Source organism: Argentina silus (assembly GCF_951799395.1).
Source record: "Argentina silus genome assembly, chromosome: 9".
Taxonomy (NCBI): domain Eukaryota; kingdom Metazoa; phylum Chordata; class Actinopteri; order Argentiniformes; family Argentinidae; genus Argentina; species Argentina silus.
This window is the reverse complement of record NC_139663.1, coordinates 11,914,166-11,928,034: the sequence shown is the minus strand read 5'-3', so window position 1 is coordinate 11,928,034 and position 13,869 is coordinate 11,914,166. Positions and strand designations below refer to the sequence as shown.

General features: G+C 42.8%; 2 protein-coding genes across 2 annotated transcripts; both read left to right on the top strand.

The window, feature by feature from the left end:
- Window positions 1-10: 10 nt before the first annotated feature.
- On the top strand, window positions 11-7,452 carry pick1 (protein interacting with prkca 1). The gene is made up of 13 exons (XM_083677005.1): window positions 11-157; window positions 739-806; window positions 917-1,028; window positions 1,241-1,369; window positions 2,402-2,468; window positions 2,634-2,723; window positions 3,272-3,325; window positions 3,447-3,509; window positions 3,820-3,953; window positions 4,176-4,268; window positions 4,432-4,482; window positions 4,717-4,861; window positions 5,241-7,452. Exons 2-13 carry the CDS (start codon window positions 766-768, stop codon window positions 5,495-5,497), a joined length of 1,236 nt encoding a protein of 411 aa, XP_083533131.1. The 5' UTR covers window positions 11-157; window positions 739-765; the 3' UTR covers window positions 5,498-7,452.
- A 726-nt stretch (window positions 7,453-8,178) lies between these two features.
- plbd1a (phospholipase B domain containing 1a) lies at window positions 8,179-13,168 on the top strand. Its single transcript, XM_083676668.1, has 11 exons — window positions 8,179-8,361; window positions 8,707-8,929; window positions 9,024-9,107; window positions 9,548-9,689; window positions 9,999-10,139; window positions 10,400-10,544; window positions 10,837-11,037; window positions 11,247-11,387; window positions 11,532-11,717; window positions 11,866-11,972; window positions 12,220-13,168. The coding sequence occupies exons 1-11, from the start codon at window positions 8,277-8,279 to the stop codon at window positions 12,394-12,396; spliced, it is 1,632 nt and encodes a 543-aa protein (XP_083532794.1). The 5' UTR covers window positions 8,179-8,276; the 3' UTR covers window positions 12,397-13,168.
- The last annotated feature ends 701 nt before the right edge of the window (window positions 13,169-13,869 follow it).

Here is a 13,869-nt window from a genome sequence, read left to right as displayed (position 1 = left end):
AAGTGACGACGCCTAGCCAAGTAAACAGAAAATCAAGTGGCAGAAATGAAACGTTCTGTAATACAAAAATACATTTTAAAAACCGGTAGAGGCATGAGATAAATGTTCATGTGAAGATTACAACGCGCCTGTTATTGACTGTGTCGGGCCATCAAAGGTATGTGTCGGCAACGTTTTAATAAGCCACGCATCTTTATTTGCAATGCACCTGTTCTAGTTAGCTGACAAGCCAAGAGATCACAATTTGATTCTAGCTTTCTAGCTGACGTTAGACGGTTACATTTGTAATTCAGTAGTTTGCGTCGAAAGCCGACTTTTGTTTCTAGTCTTACTAGCTAGTATGTTGCCAATAGCATAACATCATCATAGCTATATCCACGAAACATGATCTGACTCTTGTAAAAGCCAAGAAAATCATGTCTGCTAGATAATGCTAGCAGCTGTTATGACCAGGCAGCTGAGCTAGCTAGCTACCTTGCTGAGTGTGAGTGTCAGCAACAATTGAGTTTCCTAGTGTTGGTTGGTGGGTGTAGTTACAGATCTGTCAACACACTGATATTATAACTAGCTATATGACATATGCCCAAGTGTTCCAGTATAACTTAGAATTAGTTAAATGCAACATTGCAACTTTCTCCATTATTATAATGTATTTTGCCCGTTGCAACCTACATACTGTATATATCCTCATAGACAGATTGAATATGTCATACAGATTTAAACTCTTCTCACCCACAGATTCGACCCAGGTTTGACAGTCCTGGAATGTTCACAGACATGGACTATGAGTTGGAGGAGGACAAACTGTAAGTTAAATGGTTTATTAGCGTTATTACATTTCTTTGTTCTAAATGTTCCTCTGTTTTATCTATTGTGGTTAAAAGAGCAGTGATTATGTGTAATGTGTCATGAACAGCGGCATCCCTACAGTCCCTGGGACAGTGTCCCTGAAGAAGGATGCTCAGAACCTGATAGGGATCAGCATCGGGGGTGGGGCGCAGTACTGCCCCTGTCTCTACATTGTACAGGTAACTTTCACAACACAAATCATTGATAATCTTATCGATCAGTTTCTGTTTGTCACATTATGTTTGTCAGTTACAGGGTTATACAAAACCCAATATCTTGAACTTTACCTATTATATTATTTGCTTTTAAGATGAGTTTCCATAGCTTGGTACTGTACCACAGGATTAATTACCCACAGTGCAACCCAAGTTTCTGTTTTTGTCCCTCTCAGGTCTTTGACAACACCCCTGCTGCTTTGGAAGGTACTCTGGCAGCTGGTGATGAGATCACAGGGGTGAACGGCAAGCCTGTGAAGGGCAAAACTAAGGTGGAGGTGGCCAAGATGATCCAGGCCGTCCAGGTACAGTGAGAGGCCATGGAGTTCAGGGTTGGGGTCAACTTGATTCCAATTCAGTCGTATTTGCAGTCATTGAATTGTAATTTACATTAGCAGACATGATTAAACTTACTGAATTTACTGAATTGAAATTCAACCAACACCAACACTGGTGGAGTCAAGTATGACAAAGTGAGCCATTGGTTGGTTATCATGAACAATTTGAGCTCATTTTTGAATGGTGAATGTGGAACCAGTTAGTGTGTGTCCTATAGTTCATCGTTCAACTCCACAATCCAAATCACAAATCTTCACAGATGAAAAAGAAAATTGGTATAAAGAAAGAAAGTCTATGCACACCTGATATTCATATTGAGAATATGAATTGATAAAACATAATTGCCATTAAACAATGTTATCAAATGGGCAAAGCTACTCACAGTTGACTTCAGTTATTAGAGAAGGATATTCCCAGGTTCTGTATCTTTGCCAGTAAATGACCAGACAGTCTGAGACAGGTTGCTGTCCCACTATTAGACAGTGAATCAAAGGGGACCTCTTTGCATAGTTTAGCGGAGCTAGTGAGATTAGGACAATAGGCTGGGAGTACGGGCCGTTACGTCACCAGCGCTGAGTGGCAGTGTTGTTTTGAGGCTCTATTGTGACCGCACAGGAAGGCAGCTGAGTGAGTTCTATGACTACCCCTCAGCCCTGGTCTGGACCCTGGATTAGAGAGATGGGGAAAGTCTATCACTGTCTGTATTGAAGGATTAGGATGTGTTATTGTTGCCCCCGGGCTGCGCTGACTCTTAATTTTTTCATGACATGCTCATTGAGTTGAAATCGTCAGTGTTGAATGGAGTTGCACAAATCTGTACAGAGTTCTGTTAGTAGATGGTGAGGATTTATATAATGCATCTTCCCTTCTTGACGATGCAAATAAATGTGTTGTGGCAAATTCATTTTCGTCTTGAGAAGTTTTTATTTGTAATGAGGTGTTTCTTCAAGCTACCAACATCATTGCATCTCATCCATGTTTGTTTTTTGTCTGTGCAGGGAGAAGCAATAATCCACTATAACAAACTGCAGGCTGATCCCAAACAGGGGAAGTCACTGGATATAGGTACTGGACCTGCTTAGATTGGGATGAAGGAGAAAAGGATGAACAGACAAGTGAATAGAGAAAGAGACTTAGATAGATTTGGAAGTCATCAGGTTTTAGAATGAGTTAATAAATGTGGTGAAGGTAAGCCTGTGATGGTGTTCAACGGTGTGTTTTGTGTTTCAGTGCTGAAGAAGGTGAAGCACCGCCTGGTGGAGAATATGAGTTCAGGCACAGCAGACGCTCTGGGACTCAGCAGAGCCATACTGTGCAATGGTGAGACTGGGAACAAACACAGAAGGCTGTCCTTCTGTCTGTCTACTATATACCTCTGTGGCTCAGTTGGTAGAGCATGATGCTAACAACGCTTAGGTTGTGGGTTCGATTCCTGCTGGGACCATATATATATACTGAAAAATGTACACACTCACTGCAATGTAAGTTGCTTTGGATAAAAGCGTCAGCTAAATGGTATATATATATATATATACCCCCTCTCCTTTCTGTCCTCATTGCACACCCTGAAAGACAGTCATTCTAGTTTTGTGTCGCTCAGCCCAATTCATCGTTAACCCTTTACATTTAAGCCATTTAGCAGACGCTTTTATCCAAAGCAACGTACAATAAGTGCATTTGTCTAAGTAAGTGAATCAACTGTACATCAGTCATCGTAACACTTGACACTTTGTCATCTCTCTCTATGTGATGTCTGTGCCCCTGTGGAATTTTTTCAGGTTATGACTGCAAAACGATCTCTGAAATCATGAGTCATATCTAGACGTGCAGGAAGGGATTTATTCTTACATTAGGCCTTATGTTTCCAGATGGGCTGGTCAAGAGACTGGAGGAGCTGGAGAAAACTGCAGAGCTGTACAAAGGTAACTACAATGACACTGTTTTAATTGGTATGTTACATTAATTAGGTAGATTTGCCTGAAATTCACAATGTTCTAACTACTCTCCGTGCCCGATGCTAAACTTGTGTTTCCGTCTTTGTAGGGCTGATGGAGCACACAAAGAGACTGCTCAGGGCCTTCTTTGAACTCTCGCAGACTCATAGAGGTGAGTTGACATGCTTCAAAACAACACTACACATCTGCATATTAAACCATAAGATCCACAGACAATTAAACTATATGCTATAGTTCAGTGGAGGTTGGTGGTGGGAGAAATCGTGGAGGGGCTCATTGTAATGCATGAACACGTGTTTGATATCATTGCTCATTCCATTCCTTGCATTGCAGTGAGCGCCCTCTACTGTCCCTCCTGCCAAAAGTGAACAGACTGCATTCAACTGTGTCTATGTACTGTTTATCAGACTCTTGACTGAGTGATATTTCTCTCTCTCTCTCCCCCCTCCTCCCTCCCTCAGCATTTGGGGATGTGTTTTCTGTAATTGGGGTACGGGAGCCTCAGGCTGCTGCCAGTGAGGCTTTTGTGAAGTTTGCTGAAGCCCATCGCAACATAGAGAAATTTGGCATCCAGCTACTGAAGACCATCAAGCCTGTGAGTACAAAACCTAAACTTGCCTACATTCACTCTTGCATATATGCACATAAATAAATATACCCACATAATGAAATACCCAGATGACCCACTGTCTACAGTCATTTCTGGTGACCCAACTACTGTACACATCTACACATGGACTTGCACATTGTCATATCAACTCTCCGTTGAAACTCTGACTAATCATGTCCTCTGTATTCCCTGTCTCCTGTTCTGTAGATGCTCCATGATCTGAACACCTACCTTCATAAGGCCATACCAGACACCAAACTCACTATCCGCAAATACCTGGACGTCAAGTTTGAATACCTGGTAAGCGCAGGCCTTTATGTTAAAGAAGATTACCATCCTTTCATAAGCTAAATACCAGTTAACCAGTTATCAAAAGAAAAAAAACATTCCCTGTATACAAGGGAGTATGTAGCAAGCTTCAATGAGTGTTCATCATTGGAGTAACATCCATTTTGTGTTTCAGTCTTACTGCCTGAAAGTGAAGGAGATGGATGATGAAGAATACAGCTGCATTGTGAGTAGCCAGCTACCTCTGCCCTGCCTGAACTGAAGAGCTGTACACACCATAGACACTTATGTTGTCTGCTGTGCATAGGTAGACTAGACAGACACTTATGATACAGAAAATGAATTACCAATTTATGGAGAATTTGCTTTGGTTGATCACACGACAACAAACTGGATCCGCCCCGGCTATGTGTTTTATGTTTTGTCTATGTTTTCATTGCGCGTGTGTGTGTTCCCGCAGGCGATGGGAGAGCCCATGTATCGCGTCAGCACTGGTAACTATGAGTACCGTCTGGTGCTGCGGTGTCGGCAGGAAGCACGGGCCCGATTTGCCAAGATGAGGAAGGACGTGCTGGAGAAGATTGAGCTACTGGACCAGAAACATGGTCTGTTCTCTGTCTGTCTGTCTGGCTGTCTATATGGCTGGCTGGCTGGCTGTCTGTCTATATGGCTGTCTGTTTGTCTGCCTGTCTATTTGGCTGTTTGTCTGTCTGTCTGCCTGTCTATTTGGCTGTTTGTCTGTCTATATGGCTGTCTGTCTGTATCTATCTATATGGCTGTCTGTATCTATCTATATGTCTGTCTGTCTGGCTATCTATCTATATGGCTGTCTGTCTGGCTATCTATCTATATGGCTCTCTGTCTGTCTGTCTGTATCTATCTATATGGCTGTCTATCTATTTATCTATCTGTATAGCTGGCTGTCTCAAGGGATACATTCATTAACCCCCCCTATCTCTCTCTCTCTCTCTATCCTCCCTCCAGTCCAAGACATAGTGTTCCAGCTGCAGCGCTTCGTGTCGGGCATGTCGCGTTACTATGACGAGTGCTACGCCGTGCTGAAGGAGGCAGATGTCTTCCCCATCGAGGTGGACCTCTCCCGCACCATGATCAACTATGGCAGTCAGTCACACTCCTACACAGAAGAGGAGGATGAGGAAGAGGTGGAGGGAGGAGGAGGAGAGGGGGGAGCCGGGCAGCAGGCGGAGAACGGTGCTGAGAAGCTCGTAGATGATGAATGAGAGAAACGTATGGTGTGATTGTCCTCTGGAGCATCAGTCTGCCTTCTATGATATATGTGTTTACCAACTGCCACTCAGTCTGCACTTATTTAGCAATGAAGTTGAATATGAGTTGAATATGACCCCATTGTGGAAGTGGTTACCAAGTCGTCACACTGGATAATACTACTGTGAAGTGCTACTATTCAATCTTGACTCTGTTTACAGTATGGACTGTAATTACATAATGCAATCTACTGTAACCAATGGAATTTTCCTACTGCTACTCTTATAGGCATTACGGCAACTTTGAGGGGCTGTATTGTTTCTGTTACCTCTTTTTTGATTTGAAAGGTCAGTTTACTCTGCTAAGTGTTTTTGTTTTTTCAACTTATACCAACCCCATTTTTATGCACCCAAACACATCTAAAATATATTTAAAATAATATAAATGATATTGCCCTTTACATTGAATGCTTTATCATTGCTGAATGAGTGCAAAATAGGAGGATGTTACAGAATTAACTGACAAAGTGTATTTTTTATCTGAAAGCTATAGGGGGTGCTGATGCTCCAGTAATGGGCTGTATGAATGTGGGTGCCTTTCTGTCTGATTTGTATCACTGCGGTAGGAGACAGTCCACTCTCAACAAGTGGACAGGTCTGGTCTCAGACAACAATGGTTTATGTTATCTGAGCGCTAAAAACATGAAGCAATCATTTGAGGAGATTATGCTCAAAGAGAGGCTGTCCACAGACCAAAATAGAATTTTCCATCATATTAAGCAGCATTGTAATTATAACATTCCTGTCGTAAACTTGCTTTCTGCATCCTTAAACACTATGCCACATTTTAAATGGTTGTTGAGGGTGATCTCACCATAAGGGAAAGGTTAGGAGAAAGAAGTTCTGATGTAGAAAGAACTCCACGTATGGAGCTAAGTTTGGTCCTACCAGCATTTTAAACTGTTTGGCCATTTTGAGGGACCTTCGTGGTATTATTGCACAGTGTGGTTATGTTGTTACACCCAGAGCCATACAGTATCTAGAGAGTTTGGCCACCTTTTACACTGGGCGCCTTTTTACCGCCTTTCAGCATTCCATTTATCCCTTCATGAATACTTATGAGTATTTGGATTCTAGTTCTGATTCTAGCGTTCCATTGGCTATTTAGAATTCTGAAAATTCTATCAAAGTGTAACCTCTGATTCTATGAACTGTGATGGGTTAAAATTCCCCACGAGGAGCTAACCTAACATGGCTGCCATGGAATTATGAGGTGTCCCTCAATGGCCAAACTCTCTGTATTTATGGCTATGTTGTCTTTGTCATCATTGTTAAATGTTACTCTGTGTCTTTGCTGCACCTGACACTACAGTTGATGTGTTGCTGTGTTGATTATCTGGATGTGGTGAACATACAGTGTCACAAGCTCACAAATCATCACAAGTGCAGTAGACCGCTATCCTCTTTCACTAACTGGAATGTATTTAATCAAAGGGACCTATATTATCTTATTTATTATGTTTCAAGATTTGTCAATTACAGATTTTGTAAACACTGTTATCTGGTCAACTGCATTGCCCAAGTCCACAACCCAAGTGAACCTTAAAAAAAAACATTATACCTATATTTGATTTGATTAGATTTTTAAAAGTGTGCACTAGAGTTGTTGTGTGGGTTTCTGATGTTCATACTGTATTCATTGTGGGCCCTTGGGTCGACGCAAGGGAATTACAAAGAACGTACGGCTGAAGCATATCCAAAATGAAGACTTTGTGAAGATATTGTAAGTTTTTTTATTATTATTTCTTATGGGTGTTTAATTGTTTGTTGGGATTTTCTGTTTATCTTTTTGTTGATTATGTTACATCATTATGCTCGCTGAAGGTGATTTTTGGAGTTGTTGAATGTGTAAAAGAAGGATAAATGGAAATTCTTCATTATCAGATTCTAAAAATAAAGTTGCTTCTGGAAGCTAAATGTTGACAAATCTTCATTCTCATAGACTGTAGAAGACTCTCTCTGTCAATCAGTTCGTTGACTGGACTCTTCAGCTAGCCTTGTAGCTACTTTTCAAGCGGCGCCAAGCCTGCTACATATACCTGTGTGATGTATCGCACTTCACAAACCTGTGTCACCGGCATAGGATTGATTCGTGGCGAAAAAACGTATTTACGAGACTAGTAGTGTACAGGCAATGACTGTAGCCAATAAGGACAATACAAAAGGGAGAACTACGATACTATACATTATATTATATTACTAAGATGATATAAAATGACATCTCACCCCATACATGCTCGCACGCGCCCCAGTGGCCTAATGGATAAGGCACTGGCCTCCTAAGCCAGGGATTGTGGGTTCGAGTCCCATCTGGGGTGTTACGTTTTTGCTTGTAACACTCTCCCAACTATGTAATACTCTCTCGTTTTTCATTCAGTCCATTTGTAACGATATACAATACAGGCACAATGTAACACCCGAGGTTACTGTAGTTGTGTGCAAGGTCGCGTAGCCAGCAAGTCTGTAGTACATTAAATGGGAAAGGCTATACAAGGGTACATAAACTATATAGGCTAGTTGGCAGAGAACGTAAAGAGTGGTTGTTATCCAAGACGGAAGTTAACCAATCATAACATGTTAGGCACCGATTCCACCAATAAGGAAGCTGTAGTTGTGTTTCAGTTCTCCAATGTTTTCCTCATGTGATTAGAGGTCTAGTATGTCTGTCACTGTTAGTGCTAGGGCTTAACTTTAACATTCCTCTCTTGGTACGCTTTCCAGGCAAAGACATTGCATGTATAACATCAAAATGGTTCTTGAGAAGAGGCTATGGCTTTTTGTTTTCTTCAATGTGGCTGCGACCTTCGCCAGTGCTGATAGTAAGTAGCCTAACAAAGCATGTAGCCGAAATCAATCTGTGAAGTGACTTTGTATTAGTGTTATGTTACATGTCTCTCTCATGCTGTGTGACTGGCATGGAATAACCATCGTTAAAGACTTTCAGTAGCTCTCCAATAAGCCTAATTGCAGTTTCGATCATACTTCCATTAGATTACCTTTCACAACCATACATGGTAGGCTACGATTCACAAAAAATAAAAACCACTTACCACAACAACAATTTGACAGTTTGATCAAACTCAGTTTGATTTACCTGGAAATCCCCCATTCAAAGTGGAAGTAAACCTAATGTGATATATTTGTGCACACCGCTTGTATCACAGAAATGACAGCAGCCACAGTGTACTGGGACACCACACACAAGACTGCCCAACTGAAAGAGGATGTACTGGAGAAAGAGGGGGATGCTTATGGATACTTTAATGACACACTCTCTCACACGGGCTGGAGTGTCCTGGAGATACGTGCTGGGTATGGGGAGACCCCCGAACCTGATGATGTCACCTACTTCCTCGCGGGGTACCTTGAGGGCTTCCTCACAGCTGAGTTAGTACCCCTAATATTGCAGTTATCAACCATAGGTTACATTTTAAGTGAATTGCTTTAATGGTATATTGTTTTTGTTTTTGTTTTCCATCAGACAAATGATCAGTCACTATGCCAACATGTATCCCCAACTGATTGAGGACCCAAAAGTCTCACGTGTGGTGAAAGACTTCATGAAGTAAGTATTCTTTCATCCAGTGTCATGACAGCCGTAGTGAAAGGGCATCATCTCCCTTGTCCCAACACACCTCACATTCTCTTTGAGACCCTGTGTCCCAATTCTACACTCACTTCCCTGAAGTGTGCACTTAGTGTTGTAGTTCACCCCACATGGATTTAAAATGATGGGGTTGGTGTAAGCATGGGGTCTTACTACTTCTCCTAGGCCTTTGAATCTCTGTAGGGGAGTGCACACTTCAGGGAAAATTCACACTCTGATTCAGAAAAGCTTGATGGAAGAAAATTGGTTTTGAAACTGTGTAAAAGATATTGCACATTTTCACATTACAAAACACAATATAAAATAAACCCACACAATAAATGGATTGACAGATACACAGATGGGAGGCAGGTAGTGTGTCTGACGGTGTGTCCTGTCCTGCTCTGTGCCTCTGTTAGGAAGCAGGACAGCTGGACCAGGCAGCAGGTGAAGCTGAACAAGACCAGTGATCCTCTGTGGAGCCACACAGGCTTCATTGTCGCCCAGATGGACGGCCTCCAGGCAGGAGTCGCTCACTGGGCAAAGATGCATGGGAAAGAGGTGTGCTGATATCCATTCAATTTCAATCAATACATTGTGTGTGTGTGTGTGTGTGTGTGTGTGTGTGTGTGTGTGTGTGTGTGTGTGTGTGTGTGTGTGTGTGTGTGTGTGTGTGTGTGTGCGCGTGCGCGTGCGCGTGTGTGTGTGGAGGAATGCGTTGATAGATACCTATTGATAAGTGTGTGTGTGTGTATCTTTTATTTGAGTAGAACAAAAAAGATACAATAGAATTGGATAGAAAATATAAATTTGATCTGCTGTGAGTGGTGCGATGTTAACACCTTGTCTGCTGGGTCTTTTCCACTACAGCCTCTGTCCCTGTTCGCTGTCCAGTTTCTGAATGCAGTGGGAGATCTGCTAGACCTGATCCCAGCTCTGGTCCCTGGCACCAAGCCTCCTCTTGGTGATTATAAACTACCTGGAATGGGCCACTGCTCCGCCCTCATTAAGGTTAGAGGTCTTTTCACTCTTGTTAATGATTGGTTCCTTTGGAGATAATACTTGAAATGTCAAATGGAGTAAACTAAAATGTAAATGATGTTTGATATCAGTGGGATCATTATGATTGAACTCAATGCAATGGAATTCAAAATGGCTTTTCCTTTACCGAATATTGATTTTCAGTGGTGAAACGCTCCCTTCACACGGTGTGTGTGTACACACGTGTTTTTATATAGCTCAGTACCGTCCATCTCTCTTCCCCTACTCAGGTGCTGCCTGGGTTTGAGAACCTCCTGTTTGCCCACTCCAGCTGGTACACCTATGCTGCCACCATGCGCATTTACAAACACTGGGACTTTAACCTCAGTGAACCCCACACAGCCACAGGCAAGCTGTCCTTCAGTAGCTACCCTGGTAGGCACTGATAAGAGCAAATTATTGTTGTTGGTTTAGGCACTGAGAAGAGGCCACTGTAGAGGCAGTAGAAATACTCACTGTCTGTCTGTGGCTCAAGGGTTTTTCAGCATTTTGGAAGTGTTTGGTGGAATAGAACCAATATTTGCCCAGTTGTATTTCCATGTGCATTTCACTACTAAACATGTAAACCTGTATGCAAACTGTCAATGTCATTAACACACTACTTAATTCACCACCATTCAAAACCACAGAACTCACCCCACCCCGACATCTATCTCATCCCACCCAGGCTTCCTGGTGTCCCTAGATGACTTCTACCTGCTGGGCAGTGGGCTGATGATGACCCAGACCACCAACAACGTGTTCAACAAGACCCTGTTCTCCCAGGTGACGCCCCACAGCCTGTTTGCCTGGCAGAGGGTGCGTCTGGCCCACGCCCTGGCCAACACTGGGGAGCAGTGGGCCAAGACCTTCTCCAGATACAACTCTGGTGAGGAAGGAAGGGAATGAGGATGTACAGTAGCATGATTCTTTGGTGTGTTTTCCCTTTTTTTTTGGTTGAAGTTCCTGTCTGCTTTTCATGATATTGTGTTTTGGAAAGTTTCCCGAACCAGGCTTATGTCTCTCACACACATTTATTTATTTGTTTCCTTCTTTGTCTCTCTCTCCCCCCCCCCCCCCTCCGTCTTTCCCCCCCAGGCACCTATAACAACCAGTACATGGTGGTGGATATGAGCAAAGTGCTGCTGGGTCACTATATAGAAGACGGGGCTCTGACTGTGGTGGAGCAGATCCCTGGACTGGTGGAGTACTCTGACCAGACCCAGGCCCTGCGTAGGGGTGAGCCACTGACTGACTGACTGACTGACTGATTTGGACATCTGTCAACAGATGCACATCTTACGTAAATACTCTTGAGAACGACATAATGAAGCAAGATGTTAAATCTCTCTCTCTCTCTCATCTCCATCTATCTTTCCCCAGGTTACTGGCCCTCCTATAATGTGCCTTTCCACCCGAGCATCTACGGACAGAGTGGCTATTTAAAGATGTGGGAGAAGTACGGGGAGGACTTCTCCTATGACCTCTGCCCCCGGGCCAAGATCTTCCGTCGGGACCAGGCTGGGGTCAAAGACCTGGACTCCCTGAAGCACATCATGAGATACAACGGTGTGTGCTTCTATCTCATGGTGTCTTACAATGAGCCTGTCCTCCGATTTCTACCACCACTAGCCTCCCCAGTTCTATTCCTTCCCCTATCTCTGTTTTCTCCATGTTCATTTTTAGTTGTTGTTTACAGTGTTCTGCTCTCTTTCAGACTACAAAAATGACCCCTACTCCAAGAACGACCCGTGCAAGTCCATCTGCTGTCGGAACGATCTGCAGTTAAAAGAGCCCAGTCCAGGAGGATGCTATGACACTAAGGTAAGACTTGTACCAGAGAGATGTAACCAAAGATCATTGTATATTCACTGTGTGCAATATGGAGAACTGTTTGGTCCATCGTGCACCACTGATACCTTTTCTGCCTTCTCTCTTTATTTCTTTATCTCATTCTCTCTTTCTGTCTTTGCCCCTCTTTTCTCTCCTGACCTCTCATCTCGACACCATATGTCTCTCACCTATCCTGTCCTCTCTCTCTCTCTCTCACTCTCCTCCTCTCCTCCTGCAGGTGACAGATTTCCACATGGCGCAGCAGTTCAGGGCGGAGGCAGTGAATGGGCCCACCACACAGGGCGGCCTCCCTCCGTTCTCCTGGGACCTGTTCAACAACACAGCCCACCAGGGTCTGCCCCGCTTCTACAACTTCACCTTCATCAGCATGCAGCCTCAGCTCTTCATGCCCTGATGGGGGTGGCAGAGGGGGAGTGCAGGGGTCAGGGAGGAGGGGATAAAGAGGAATTAATGAGGAGATGGAGATGGTCAAAAGCACAATCTGTGATTTACTTGTCCCCTTTCAAAGTGGGATTAAGAAGTACGGAAACAATCAAAACTTAAATAAATATTTGTATGCGTGAAAGTTGATTATGATGATTATGCCTTTCATGAAACTATTTTTATTTTTTATATAGTAATACAGTCCAATGGAAGTGGCCTCTTGCAATCATTTTGATCAAGCTTGAATCAGCAGTGATTTCAATTGTATGAATCTGTTTTGCAATGTCTAGGTATTTCCTCAGTTTACCATCATACATATCTGACATTGCAAATGTTGTTGTGTTGTATTTGCAAAAATGCACTAAATGAAATATGCCCAGATGGTTCTGTCCCAAATGCTGTCTCTCTTCTTAATCCAGGCCAACGGCTTATTACTATCATGTGGTCTTGAACTGAATGTCACTGTGCTGCCTGTTTGCATAAGAACACTGTTGTTTAAATACTATATGAAACCACCAATGCAATCCAATACTCAGGGCTGTTCTTGATCCACTCATCTGTCATTTGTTTCATACTTCTGCTTCTTGGTTTCCTACCATCATTTTATTCCTCATTTTTTTACCTGGAGGAAGAATGTCCTTGAACTTAGTACATAGTACAGGGTTTCATGCAAGATGTTTCTTGCAGCGCTGCACTTCAAAAGTATCTTTTCTATGATTCTTGTTAATAAAATGCGACAGTGATCCTAACTGTCATGTCTCTGAGCCTTCATGTGCACCCTTGTGTGAGTACAGTAAATGCATTTTATGTTTTAGTCTCATAAAGAGTAGGAGGTCTCAAAGATACTAGTGTTTCCTTGATGTCAATATCTGAAGATGGCCGAATCGTCATGATTTTATTCTAGAATGTTGATGTACGGTAAACCTTGAAAGAAAATATGTATTTAATTTGGTATTAGTAATATTTGATCATTGGAGGAAACATTTGGTGTTAGGGTTAGCAGGCAACTTTGATGCATTAAAGCTGCAATAGGTACGATTTTGGTAAAATGACCACTGCATGTCGTCAGCTATCAGTATGCAAAATCCAGCTTCGATGATCCAGCACCTCTCTCTGCAATTATTCTCTCAAAAATGTCTGCACTCCCGACCGTTACAGCCCACAACCAGCTTTCCAGGTAACTTAGCCCTATTACTAGTGGGCAGCCTCCCGTCTCTTTCATTGTGAAATACAGTTGAAGTGAGTCAGTAGATGATATAAACTGAGCAGGCCATGCAGTACATCTGGAGTAGGCCACTGCAGTCTTCCAGAGAAATTAGTCATTTACTGAGTCATTTACTGATCCTTAACAGGTTCCCAAGCATCAATAAGCAGAACCGATACTTGAAACAGGTAGCGTGGTTGGTGTTGTTGTCTGTATGCTTGTGTATAGTTTTGAACAGTA

Coding starts and splice junctions, on each gene's coding strand:
- plbd1a (XM_083676668.1), top strand. CDS start 8,277: ATGTATAACATCAAAATGGTTCTTGAGAAGAGGCTATGGCTTTTTGTT. Junction 8,930..9,023: donor GAGGGCTTCCTCACAGCTGA/GTTAGTACCCCT, acceptor GTTTTCCATCAG/ACAAATGATCAGTCACTATG. Junction 11,718..11,865: donor GCACATCATGAGATACAACG/GTGTGTGCTTCT, acceptor GCTCTCTTTCAG/ACTACAAAAATGACCCCTAC.
- pick1 (XM_083677005.1), top strand. CDS start 766: ATGTTCACAGACATGGACTATGAGTTGGAGGAGGACAAACT. Junction 807..916: donor GAGTTGGAGGAGGACAAACT/GTAAGTTAAATG, acceptor TGTCATGAACAG/CGGCATCCCTACAGTCCCTG. Junction 2,469..2,633: donor GGGGAAGTCACTGGATATAG/GTACTGGACCTG, acceptor TTTGTGTTTCAG/TGCTGAAGAAGGTGAAGCAC.